The 13,010-nt window shown below is 43.0% G+C and overlaps 2 protein-coding genes across 3 annotated transcripts in view; both read right to left on the reverse strand.

Moving 5' to 3' along the window:
• Positions 1–203: 203 nt before the first annotated feature.
• On the reverse strand, positions 204–4,152 carry cdca7a (cell division cycle associated 7a). Its single transcript, XM_042084217.1, has 10 exons — positions 4,009–4,152; positions 3,119–3,259; positions 2,880–3,002; positions 2,530–2,751; positions 2,352–2,429; positions 2,008–2,193; positions 1,599–1,733; positions 1,319–1,468; positions 1,074–1,210; positions 204–960 (listed from the first exon to the last, which is right to left on the reverse strand). The coding sequence occupies exons 1-10, from the start codon at positions 4,018–4,020 to the stop codon at positions 924–926; spliced, it is 1,221 nt and encodes a 406-aa protein (XP_041940151.1). The 5' UTR covers positions 4,021–4,152; the 3' UTR covers positions 204–923.
• A 66-nt stretch (positions 4,153–4,218) lies between these two features.
• Positions 4,219–13,010, reverse strand: part of zak (sterile alpha motif and leucine zipper containing kinase AZK) — a 25,445-nt gene continuing 16,653 nt past the window's right edge. For both annotated transcript variants that reach the window (XM_042084213.1, XM_042084214.1), the window contains exons 12-20: positions 10,280–10,324; positions 10,144–10,174; positions 9,899–10,038; positions 9,685–9,747; positions 9,501–9,596; positions 6,603–6,719; positions 6,332–6,406; positions 6,025–6,175; positions 4,219–5,679 (exon numbers count right to left, since the gene is read on the reverse strand). In XM_042084213.1, the coding sequence (XP_041940147.1) occupies positions 4,976–5,679; positions 6,025–6,175; positions 6,332–6,406; positions 6,603–6,719; positions 9,501–9,596; positions 9,685–9,747; positions 9,899–10,038; positions 10,144–10,174; positions 10,280–10,324 (1,422 nt within the window). In that variant the 3' untranslated portion in view covers positions 4,219–4,975. The remainder of the gene's footprint in view (positions 5,680–6,024; positions 6,176–6,331; positions 6,407–6,602; positions 6,720–9,500; positions 9,597–9,684; positions 9,748–9,898; positions 10,039–10,143; positions 10,175–10,279; positions 10,325–13,010) is intronic.

Raw genomic sequence — 13,010 nt, forward strand, 5'->3', positions numbered from 1 at the left:
GCCAGGTATCCTCCATGACATCTGGTCTAGGTTGAGCACATTAACATGCAATCCCAACACCCAAATGGACATAATGTCCATACTTGAGCAAACCCTCTCTGAGGCAGTTTTGCCATTGGCACATGAGTGACACCTAGTTGAACAGGACTATTTGTGCTGAAAAGCACCACTGGAAATGGAAACAGGGAGAGATCAGAGCAGAGGAGGAGAGCAAAAGTGCTTTAATAGGAAAAAATGATTTACAGGTACGAGATTCCCATTAGAGAACTGCTAATTGTTTCCACACCATTAGTGACAGTTATCTAATGAAGGATTCAAGCAGGCGCTGTCGTATATCACGCGGCTCCTCTCGGCACTAGAAGGAAAGGGTAATGGTCCAGACTCACGATGCCCTCTCCACCCTGAGCACCTCAGGGGCAGCAGGAGGGGGGGACTACTCAACAGAGGAACGTTGGCAACGAGAAATGTTTTATGAACAGAAAGAAGAAAAAAAAACACAGTGAACCTGTGTTTTACAAGAACAGTACTAACATGTTAAAACATTTTTAAAAACATGTCCATATCAGATTGCTTTAAAAGTACAGTTTACGATCTCTTAGGTATTCTTTCTTTTTTAATGCTTGTTACAAACTTAACCCTAAGACAGTATTGTCAAAAGGGAATTAAAAAAGGTACAAAAGCAGACTGTTACCACTTTCCCTGGGGCTAGTCTTTTTCATTCTTTGACAACTTTATACATTTATAACAATGTAAGTTAAAAAACATTTCATGGTAGGCCATTTTCAACAGTCTACACTGTGCAACTTGCACACTGTTAAGACAAATCAGTGGGTGATTCTTTTTGTCTTCTTTAACTGAGCATGCAGAATGGTTAAGAACTGATAGAGAACTGTATCTAGACTCAGCAGGCAGACATCCATCATTTACTTGCTTTCCTCTTCCTCCAACTCTTTTCTCAGGCTGCAAGACAGAGATAAACGGTTCAAAAACATTGTCGACAACATTTTGTTTTTTAGAAAGTAAGTTCAAGGGAAGGTAAGCGTAAGTAATGTGTCGATGACAAGTCACCTTACCTTTTCAAGTAGGCATGGACATTGTCATAGCCATGATACTTGGCCAGGTAGACCAGTACACCTGTGGCGCAGCGTCCCTCGCGCGCTCTGCAGAAACTGCAGTTGCAGATTCCTCTGCATGGCGGGCACAGCCACTCCTATGATGGGAAAACCAGATAAGTCCGCATGCCCACAGTTCACATGGCAAGACTGATGGGAGACGCTAGCTAAAGAGGTTGTGACACTGCATGGGCTGTTGTACTCACTGGGTCCAACAGGGCATTACGGACTTCCTCCCCATAGCGGTTGCGGAGGCAAGGCCCACAGAACTGACCCCTCACACCCACGCACTCAGGGTTACGGCAGTTGGTCTTGGTGTCCGTAGTTTTCTGCCGACACTGGTGGCAAGTGGAACCCTGAGGAGGATTAGTGGGAAAATAATTTATGATTGGTCAAATAATCTTGGTCACATTTGGTTGTAATATCAATAACACTTTGAAGTCTACGATCAACAACGAGACACATAGCAGAGAGCAGAGGACCCACCATGGAGCTACTGTAGACCTTCTCCCGAACGTTGTTGCAGATGTTGTCCAGCTCAGCCTCGGTGATCTCCTCCACCGGCCTGACCGTGTGTGGGATGGCCATGATTCCATTATAGCTTCTCCTCCGCGGCTCCCTCTGAACACATCAAGCGTTTCAATTATTTCATCTGGCATACCTCACAAAAATGGAATTATTTAATCTAGCATACCTCACAAAAATGGAAATAATCAACAGCCCTGCATAACAGCTATCCAAATCCAAGACTTGACTTAAACAGGTAATGATCACGTCCAGCACAATTTCCCAACTATTACCACACTAGTACAGGCTACATGTTCGAAACTAGTAATGAGTGAGCGATTTATCAACTACACATTCACAAAGGGCAGAGTGGACAAAGATCACATACCGGCTCGTCCACCTCTTCGTAGTTGCGACTCTTGCGCACCAGGCTGAACTTGTCCTCGGGATCATCGTCAGACACAGGGCTGGGTGGGCCATCCACCTGTGACCGTGAGCGTGTGTGGATGCGTGAGGTCCGCTCAGGGTTCTTCCTGGTCGGCCCCCCCAAAGAGTGACGTGGGACACGTCGAGGCTGAGGGGAGACGAGAACACTAGTCAGCAACAACTCATGGCAAGAACTTTTAGGCACAAACATGGATTAAGTGTGTATGGCTAAATGTGTATGAAAAATGGCTAAATGTGTATGATTTTGTGTATAATTTCAGAGGGTGCTATTAATATTCAACTTACCGTATTGGTCATGGGTAGGGAAGCTCTTTTGGGAAACAGCCCTGGGACTTTGTTGAGCTCAGCCATTAATTTTGCAAGCTTAGAGGGAACAATAAAAAAAAAAAAAAAAGTGAAAATCAGTCACAGCTATTAATCACTTCAAAACTATACCGGTTTACCCAAAGCAGTCAGCACTTACCATGGCTTTGTTCTCCTTGACGTTCAGAGCTCTCTTGGTCAAGAAATCATCCTCAGCATCAGAGTCAGGGTCTTTGGTGGCTGGGCTGGGCCCAGACGCAGGCCGCTTCTGAGCACTCTTCCTTGGGGGGAACTTCAGGGCCACTTTCAGCGTGTGGGAGCGTCGGGATCGCCGCTCTGGCTCTGGCTCTGCCTCCACTGAGTCATTGTCAGAGTCCACATTCTGTCAAAGGAAAACGGTGCCGAACCAACAGTTACGGCGTTATCGGTCAGCTCCTCACTATCTGACACTTTTGTCTAAAGATGAAGAAATCAAGCAGAGTTGCATGTTGTCAAGTTGCTACTGCTCACCATAGCGTTCATCTCCTCATTGAGGTTCTTGTCTTCAAAGCTGCTGCGTGTATCTTCCTCAGAGGTCACCTCAGATGCCTTAGCCCTCCGTGGAGAGAATCTGGTTGGTTTTAAGATCTTTCTCTGCACAAAATTAACCACAAAGATGGTAGTTGGTAGTTGGCAGATGGTAGATTAGACAGCCAAAATCAAAATGAGAGTAGTAATAAATGGTGCAATTTCACCAGTATGTTTATTACCGTATTTGCAAACCCATCAGAACCGAAACTGTCACAGCTGTCATCTGAGGAAGAGGATGAGGTTTCTATGGGTACAAGAGACATGTTCCTGTAGCTGCGGAGGTTCATCCTGGTGGCTGGGGGCTGAACAGTCTGTTGCTTCTGAAATGGCACATTTAAGAAGTTAGGGGTTACAACAAAGCTCCATGATTAGGGCGAAGCCCAACATCTTCTAAACTAACATATGCAAACGATAACAGAGCAGCGTTGTCACTAATGTCTAAGACTATCTTGATAAGAACTAACTGAATGTTAGTAATTCAGGTGTTATTATGTTACTATTAACATAACCTAACGTTATATCTGTTGCAAGGTTTTAGTCCAACTTAAGTGCAAGTAAAAGTAATCGAGCCGCCAGATATATTATCGATAGGCCTGCTCTAAGTTACTTGTAATATCTTTATGATAGATTGTTTTGTCAATTCGATTTAAAAAGCGAGCGTCATGTGGTTGCCTTCCAACACAGTAACTTCAGACATCAGAATGAAATCAAACGTGAACGGACACAGAGTAAAATGATCCTTTAAATTTGTCACCAGCCATTTGTCATCATCCAAGGCTAACAAAGTGACCACAGTCCGTTTACAATAAATGACATAATGCATTATAACGTGACACCACGAAACTATTTGACACGTAATGACTTCAATCGTCGTAAGTGTGCAATACTTTCCAAGCTATATTAGTTGTTTTAAAAGGCAGCTAGCTGCTAACTTTAACGTTAACGTTAATCAGCGTACATTTACAGACAACTTAGGCTAGTTACATTAATGTATGCAGACTCATTTGACGTTGTAAAATGCCAACTACGAAGTACAAAACTGTTTTCACACATTTAAAAAAAAAATTACCTTTGATCGCATTTTCCTTTTAGCTGTTTTATTAACAAAAGAGAAGGAAGGATATGGGTCCAGGCTCCACCAGTGAACTCTTGAAGACTAACTAAGTTTCGCGGGAATGCCTGAAAGAGGTGTACCACTTTCCCGCGCCACGCTTACGTCCTGACAGTTATGTAAAATACTATTAAAACATTTTCATTACACAAACAGAAAAACTTATCATTTATGGGGGGAAGGGGATTTTTATTGTTTATATTTGTATATGGACATTGAAAACACTTACAATTTTTTTTTTATTTCAGTGCACAATTATACATGTTGTGGTACGATTTCATTACATGTTTGGACCCTTTCGGTGGCGCCAAATTATCCTCGATAAATCTGCATAACAAACGACCCAGTAAATCTTTAACTCTGATCGACCTACATAACTAAAATATAAATAGCCTATTACATATTTCTTCATGAAATGCCCACCAAATGTGTCCAGAGAAAATAATTTTAAAATAATGCATGTCTGAATAAAATGAAGTTTGACAATGAAAAATATATCTACTAATTTTGATCTGGAAAAATAGGCCAGTATCCAATGCTGATCTTTTTCAGTGTCATATTAATCGCCTATGACTTAAAAGGATACATTTTTGAAAACATGACTATATTTAAAAAGGCAGAAAACATAATCAACAATTTAATTGATCACATATTAAAAGTCAGTCTTACAATGTACAAATGAACCTTCAATTTCCTGCGTTGATTGTAGCTATAAAGACCTGAGACATGGTTTCTAGAAAGTTTGTGTTTACAAATTAGCCATATGTAGCCAAAAGTTGACTTTGACACTGAATTATCTTCAGTTCAAAATAGCTGTTCACAACATTTTATCCCTATTCATATTGTTGGATGATTACTGAACAATGGCTTTCAAGTTTCTGTACAGTAGCCTATGTTGATGCTGGTGAGGTAAACTTAGTTATTGTCAGTTCCGTCCACGCCCACCACCTCGGCCTCTCCTCCCTCCTCTGCCCCTGAATGGCTTACTTTCCAGCTGCCTCTGAGGCTTTTTCTGACGCTCCACTTTAATCCAACCCCCATCATTGGCCTTAACCTCTGGCTCCTCCTTTGGGTTGTTCGTTGGGGACATGCCAGGTATCATCCTTGGGATCTGACAGATTGCTCCAACACTAGAATTAGACCGTGGCCTCCATCCATGCTGAGCATTTCTTGATGCCTTGAGTTCAGGGGTGATGGATGACTTCTTGGGTCCAGGGGAGGTGGATGACTTCCTTACATCTCGGCCCGACACGGGAATGAACGATGTGCCAAAATATGAATTTCTTGGCCTGTGCAGGGCACCAGCACTGAGGGGGCGCTCGCGCTCTGAAGCACTCTCTGACGTGGTGCTGGATGGGCTGCTGCCCTTTGACCCCAGGTGCAGGGTGGAGAGGCGGGACGAGAGGCCTGCTGTTGGAGATGAGCACCGTGAGTCGGACCTCCACGGGGACAGTGGGATGTGGTTGGGCGAGCGCCTCACCGCAGCCGCATACGAGGACTGGTTACCATAGGCAGACAGGAACTGAGGCAGAGTCATGGTGCTGGGGCAAGTAGGGGGAGTGACAACCGCTATCTGCCGGTTCCTTTGCTGCTTCATCCTCAGCCTGTAGATCCATTTAGGATCAACTCCTAGGGGGGGAGTGCAAATGGGTCATGAATTAATCCTACCATTACGCTAATGACAGCATCTGACAATTACAAAGTTATGAAACATTAATAATAGAACAGGAGGATGCGCTGGCTCAGGTCTTTGTCTAAGATACGTCTACTTGCCTGAGATTCTGTGGTGACAGAAGGAGTTTAATACTGTATGTTTTCGGTGACAATGATGAAGACTATTAGGGTCTTTTACCCTAATGCTAAGTGCACACCGAGCCGATTTCAAAAGCGCTAGTTTTGATGTTGACTGACTATTGAATCGACTTAAGTGTGGCCTATGTGTGGCAAACAAAGTTGCGCTGAAAGGCCAATTACCAGAGTCTGACCGGCTCCTTGGGTTCCCCTCTGCTTTCTGCTGCCCTGTCTCGATGACCAGCTCTACGGTTTTGATGAAATCCGTTCCACCCATGGGGCTCCAGCGCACTGCATGGCTGTGTTTGGTACACTTGGGACATCTCACATCATTCTGAGGGCACAAGGGATTAAAATGGGAAGCCATTTTGTAATGTGTTATGTTAACCTACCTTCAGCCTCTCTAAACCTACTTACTGATGCAGAGAGGAAAATGGTAGAACCTCAGAACTATTTGATGTGATTATAAGTGAACATTTAGCCTACTCACCTCATAATTCACAGTGCAGTCAACTATTTGGTTGTCAAAGAGTCCAATAACCCACTTATCCATTACAAATGGTGGCTGAAAAATATGTGATAAACATGGCAAGTCTGAATATGGAATGCAATGTAATGTTTGCCAAAATACTTCCAAAATTATCCCACTATTTTCCAAACTGAAATAGCCAGTATTAACTGAATTACCACAATTTCTAGTAATAACAACCTAGTTCTTGAATTAGCTTTATGGTATTTTGTTCCATGTTTTGACCTCATACCTTGGCCATTTTTAGGACATTCACATCTGATCTGTAAGAATTGAAGGTGACATCCTTGATATACGTCACTGCCACCTCATCTCCATCCAGCTCCATGTACATCTTCCATTTGCAGTCCTGAGGAGACACAAACCCATGAACAAGTGAACACATCACACATCAGTAGTTGTACGTGTTTGACAGCCCTGATGTCCTTCTGGCAGCTCTCTCAGAGTCTGGAGCCAGGATCCGACTCTGTCTCTCTGTCTGGCTGCCCTCAGCTCTGCTAAACCAACAGCACAACCTAGAGGTGGAGCTCAGGTAATGTTGAGCTTGAAGACAGGTTTCTCCTCTAAGGTCCCCAGCATCAGACCAGTGAAGAATTCAGTACAAGACATAAACACAACACATGAACACGTTCTGACGTACTGAATTATCTTGGAATAACGGTTAACGGTTCCTCTTCTCTTTCAATTTCGTCATATTTTGGAAATATAAATTCTATTGTTCAAGTGCATTATATGATTAAAAAAAGGAACAAGCAAGTTGAACTGTTGTGTAAACATGGCAGTATGCTATACTGCACCATCACAGAAGACTCTGTGCAGCTCACATCTGACTCAATGAGCCAAAATGAACACATGAGCTAGAGGGGATTAGAAAAATCTGCCACTCCTTCACCCACCACTGTGCTTGCTGACAAAGCAGTAATGATTGTCTCATTCTCACTAACCACCCGCCCGAGCCACAGGTCATGGCTTAACTACACAGGGACTGTGGAGCGGGCCAATCTATTGTGTGCTGGGATCACAGGGGGAGACATCAGAGGAGAGGTGCTAACACACTCGTCCACCGAGTCGCAGCCCACTCCTGCACGCTCCCCCGGGAGTGAGGTCGCGGAGGACGGGGAGGATGGTGGTGGTGATGGTGGTGGGGGGGTTGTTGTCCCTCAAAGCACCCAGCATCAGGCAGCTCCCCCTGGCTTAGAGATGGACTGGCAGCGCGGTGGCCAGTCCTGGCCCATCACACCAAGGGTCCGCGGTCCATCCAGGCCTAATCACTCCAGCAGAAACAATGTCTGGTAATGATGCCCAGGACCGCAGTGCGTCTAATGACAACTCATACATAATTCAGCACCTTTCACTTGGCTGCGCGGTGATATCCTCATTAGCAGGGGACCCTCGGTGCTTGTCAGATGGTGGCCGCACACTCGCAAGGCCCTCATTTTGTCTTTGAGAAGTGCAGCTGCTTCCATGACACCGCCAGCAAAGTGGGACGGGGTAGAAAGAAGAAAAAAAAACGATAGAGAGCGGGTTTGTTTTATTTAGTGCAAAAAAACCTTCCAGTTTGTAAAAACAAGGCTGACATGGAACCTGACACCAGGCAGGGGAAAATAATTAGCTCTCATTTTCTCAGCCTCCTGTTTCCTTCTCCCCGCTGTGTTTTCTACCCACTAAACCACCACATGTCAGAAGAAATGGAGGCAATTAGCAGGCTCGTTTCAGCCCCGCCGAACGCACTGAAAGGGGACTATTTATGATGGGACAATGAACAGCTGAAAGATTAAATAACATTTGCCTTTTAAAAAGAAAATGACTTCTGACTAAATGGGCCATTTTTGATTAAATTCAAACAGCAAGTGGAGAAGCAGCCTTTCTCCAGCATTTGAGACTCTAACAAAAGACTGCTAGCATGTGGGGGTGGATGAGATACATCGCTTTAGATTAAAGATTTATTTATCTGTTGCTTTCTATTTGAAAAAAGAGGGGGAGAAATGTCTTCTGAGCGAAAAATGTGCTTAGCGTAACAGTGGTCAATATTTGACAGGGAAAATAATGGGCATCTTTGGTTAAGGAAAGGGCAACTTCAAGAGAAGAAGCATGGCGTTCTTGACACAGCAAAGCGTCTCAATTCAATGGCAATGACAACTTATCACAGTGTGACCATGCGAACAAAAGGAGACGTGTTGGAGAGCTGTTGCATGGATGATATTACAAAATAATGATTGGCAGAAAAACACACCAGCTTTAGGACAATTAATAGAAAAGCCAGCCTAATTATATGTTTCACGTTGAGAGTTTTTCACCAACATTTTGGTTTAAAGTGCAGGGTTACGTCTGGCTTGTAGCTGGGAGCACCTCCATAACCAAAGTGGTTGTTGACAGCCAGGCTGTCTGAATTTTCTGCCTTCATCTCCAGAAAATCAGAAAATAACTCACACGCTTTCATGATGGGTGACAGATAAAACAAGCAGCATATTTCAAAAACAAAAAACATTAAAAGTCGTCGTATCATTTCAGGGTCTGGCTACTTTGTAGGCAGGTCCCAACCATTCCCATGCTTTCAAAACAAGTGCCCCTAACACATTCCATGCACAAGGTCTGTGCATGATAGACTGGTTTGTTATTTTGTGAACTTCTGAACTGTTATATTATGTACAAGGGAACACACAAGTGTTTACATAATGTATCCGAGTGCACCAAGTGTTTATGCAAGAAGATGCATCTGTTTGCATTGTATATGGCATTTCATTTGTGCAGTGTGCATGGTAAATATCTTAATAATTCAACTGTTAATACCAGTTGCTTAATTAGCCCATAACTATTTTGTATAACTTTATAATGCAGATTTATTGTAGTAATATTTAAATAGCTTATTCTGGAAAAGCAAACAAACATCAATTTTCTCTGCTGTGAAGCCAGTTCTGAACTCACACCATCTACATAATTTACATCATTACCTCATAGTCTTAGTTTTCTGCACAGATATGAAAGGAAATAAAATATCCCTTTGGCAACATCATTCACCTTGATGAAACCAAAGATATGACCTGTACAATCACAAACATCAATTGTTCAACTGTGCAAATAAAGGACATATTGCAAAGTATGTATATTTTCAGCTTAACTGTGCACCTACCGACTGGCTTGTTCCTGCTTTCCAGTGGTAACCAAAGACCAACTCCAGACTGACAATCTTACTCTTTTCCTCCTCTTCCTCCTGGGCCCACTCATCCTTAGGATGGCAAATCACAAACATTATGTAAACAACACATCTGTTGTGTACGTGTCTCTGTTCTTGGAGTGGCAAAAAAACAACTTACCTTAACCAAAGGAGGAAAGTGGAAAAGCCCAAGGTAATCATTAGCCAACTTCTCAATTTCAGTCTAGCAGACAGGGAAAAAAAACATCACCACAATCAACATCAAACACTTCACTTCTGTGGGGAGAGTTGTGCTCTAATGATCAACAAGAGTTGGCATCGGGTCGGGCAGTGTGTTTGTGTGATGGACTGAACATGGTGAGTGGCATGGCTACCTTGAGGTGGATGATGTGGCCTTTGGACGTGATTCCCATGTCCCTTATGTCCGTCTCGGAGAGCAGCAGCAGTCTCTTCCCTGTGATGTGGTTCTTCTTGAACATGTCGGCATACAGCAGCATTTCACAGCCCCCCTCACCTAGGAGAATAGGGAAGAAACATACACACACACTCACAGTATTTGAAAGGCATATTACATTACTCTAAAGCCTAACCAAACATGTAGCTTAGTACAGTAGCTTACCGGCACCAAATATCTGCTCCATCCAGAGGTGCTGTAAGTATAGTAATGAATCAAGTTCAACATATTTGGTATAGATCACTTAGACATTTAGAATACAAAAAGAATAGGAAGCAATGGCATGTCTAATGATACTAACCACATGATCTTCTGTCCAGGCATGTATCTCAAGGTTAGGGAGTAACTGCATGTGGAAAAGAGGAAGAGAGAGAAGGACATAACACCAGGAGCACAGATCTGATACACATCTTAGGTCATGTCCACCACGTCCACGTGTGCACATCAGCAAATCGGATGAGTGCATATAGAAATGGCCAACATTCACTGAGACTTCCCATTTCAAACCAAGAGCCAGCCATTAGTATGTGGGTCTAGTGTCCTGTCACATTCCTCACCGCTCATTTTGGTTAAATGGGGCTAAACGCTCGCCAGACAAAATAATAATTTCATTAGTATAGCAACGAGGCTGCTGTGGCTGCATGCGGTGACAGGCATGCTTCTACATTAAAAAAAAAAAAACGGATAGAGGGGGAAGATACCAGAGATGAATATCTAATCTTTTCATTCCCACTGGCTTCACATCTGATATCTCAGCACCAGACGAGAGCCCACTGTCTATCTTGATGGCTGGCATTGAAAAGGGGCGCGTTTCGTAATCAATGCGAGCCTCGTCTGTCTGCTCCACTCTGCAGCGCGACCCTCCAGCCCAGCTGCATGCCATAGCCCGCTCCTCTTGCACGCACACACCTACATAAACACACACACACACACGCGCGCGCGCGCGCGCACACCCCGACGGAAGTAAACAAATTCAAAAAACTCTCTGCAGCTGCCAAAGTTCCATTACATTCCACATGGCTAATTAAAGTGACATAATATTGCATTTCGAGCTGCCATATTGTATTTCACAAATGACTTGCATCGCGTTTTATTAAAAACCTAACGCACAGTGTTGACGATGGGAAACAGATCTGTATGGAGAGTGGGGAGGGAGTTCTGTCGGCGCACATAGCTCAGTAATTGAGATTCCTTTCAGCGCATTGCAGAGCTTTAGCAGTTCCCATCCTTCAGCACCTAGTGACACAAGAGCAGAGCCTGCCTTCAAGCTGAAGGCTTCCAACCTTTCATGGCCAGAATGTCACACATGCACAAATCAGGAGAGGAGCCTGAGGCCATCCCAGTGGTCTTCACAGTGTTTATCACACAAGTGTTTACTGTAAAATATGTGCACTATGGAGGGGTAAACTTTTGAAAAAGTAAGGAAAAGGCACAACACTGCTGCTTTACAGAGTCACCTACTCTGATAAAGGCCTAGCGGCCAAACGTCAGCACGCCAGCCAATAAAGTGGTGACTGTAAGGCAGCAGTGCTGCACTTTTCTTACTTTTTTCAAAAGTTTAACCCTTAAAAAGCTGCATCTGCAAAAAAAACTGCCAATGTGTGCAGGCCCTTTCTGACATTATGGAGGAGTAGCAACTATCAGTGTGCAGAGGGGGGGTAGAAAATATAAGTACAAACAGGTGTGCAGGACTGCAAGTGAAACAGATCAGGGATCTGTATACTTGATTTGGGAAACAGTGACTTATTTGATTTCATCTGATCAAAAACAGTATGTGGACATTCTCACATTCCCAACTTCATAGGGATTTACATGACTCAACATCTGATCAGGGATGGATTTCGAGTGAGACGGAACACAATATCTCTTAAACAAAGTGTTTATTGAAAATAACTTGTAATAAAGTGACAAAAAAGCTTTTGAATAAATATATGGGTAAGTGAAAAATCTTTTACATAGAAGAATAAACGGAAGGCACTGCAACTTGATATAAGAGTACAAAAGATCATACGAAAGTGGATCGGGTGTCCATTCAGTTATCAGGTGTATCAGATGAAAATACTACAGTTAAATAACAGTGGTAAGAGTCTTTCTCAGGAAAGTTAATAACAGATAATGGTAATAGACATGGAAAAAACCTGTGTACCACAGTGTTATTACTAAAGCTAAAAAATAAAAAGCAAAAATGTGTGCAAGAGAAACAAACAACAGAATAATAACCTCAGCATATACTACTTCACTACCTCACACAAAGTCTTTCTGTAAATCACAATAATACTAGGCCTAGTTTCTATTTGTTCTCATGATCTTTTGTTTGGCTTGTTCAACTTCTATGACATTAATGCAAAATCTATTGTGAATACAGTGTTTCTCAAATGTACCTTGCATTCCATTGCTGCAGTTGATTCCTTTTAAGAAACAGCTTTTTGGTAGGTACATATAAGCTGCACAAAAGGCAAAAACTACCTACAGCAAACTAAGCAAACTAAAGACAAACAATAATATGGATGGGAGTATCTCTAGGGAGACTATTTTGTATCATGCCTTCAAAATAGCATTAATGTTGAAAATTTAGAAGCATGCTTAATTTGCTTCACTACACCCTTAAGACAGCAAAATGAAATGGCGAGTGATGGAAGATGCTTATCACAAGAGCGTCGACCAAACTTTGGCCTGTGTTAAAACCACTGACAGACACCGAAGGACAGCACAAGACAAGGCAAGCCTTTTTTCTCTGCAAATGTCTAGATAAATACACAAATGACATCTCAAACATAATTTCTCTGGTAGGTCATTAAACCCTTAACAAAACATACATTCGTTTCATTTCAACATTGGTTTAATTTCAACATTGCCCAAATGTGACGGGGAGGAGATGTGACAGTATAGTGCGGTCACAGTAATCCTGTGCTGTTCCCTACTGATGCCTCTCTGAGTGCATTGTGACAAAGTGAGCTAAATCAACCGCCTCCTCACAAAGCACACTGTGATAGTCTCAGCACCAGAACCATGCACTCTTCTGATGGCCATTA

This window comes from Alosa sapidissima, chromosome 2 (assembly GCF_018492685.1).
Source record: "Alosa sapidissima isolate fAloSap1 chromosome 2, fAloSap1.pri, whole genome shotgun sequence".
NCBI lineage: Eukaryota > Metazoa > Chordata > Actinopteri > Clupeiformes > Clupeidae > Alosa > Alosa sapidissima.

What these genes read in the sequence shown, in the direction of transcription:
- cdca7a (XM_042084217.1), bottom strand. An exon ending in CTGATGGGTTTGCAAATACG is followed by an intron (nt 3,003 to 3,118) that starts GTAATAAACATA and finishes AATTTTGTGCAG; the next exon opens with AGAAAGATCTTAAAACCAAC. An exon ending in CCCTACCCATGACCAATACG is followed by an intron (nt 2,194 to 2,351) that starts GTAAGTTGAATA and finishes GTCTCCCCTCAG; the next exon opens with CCTCGACGTGTCCCACGTCA.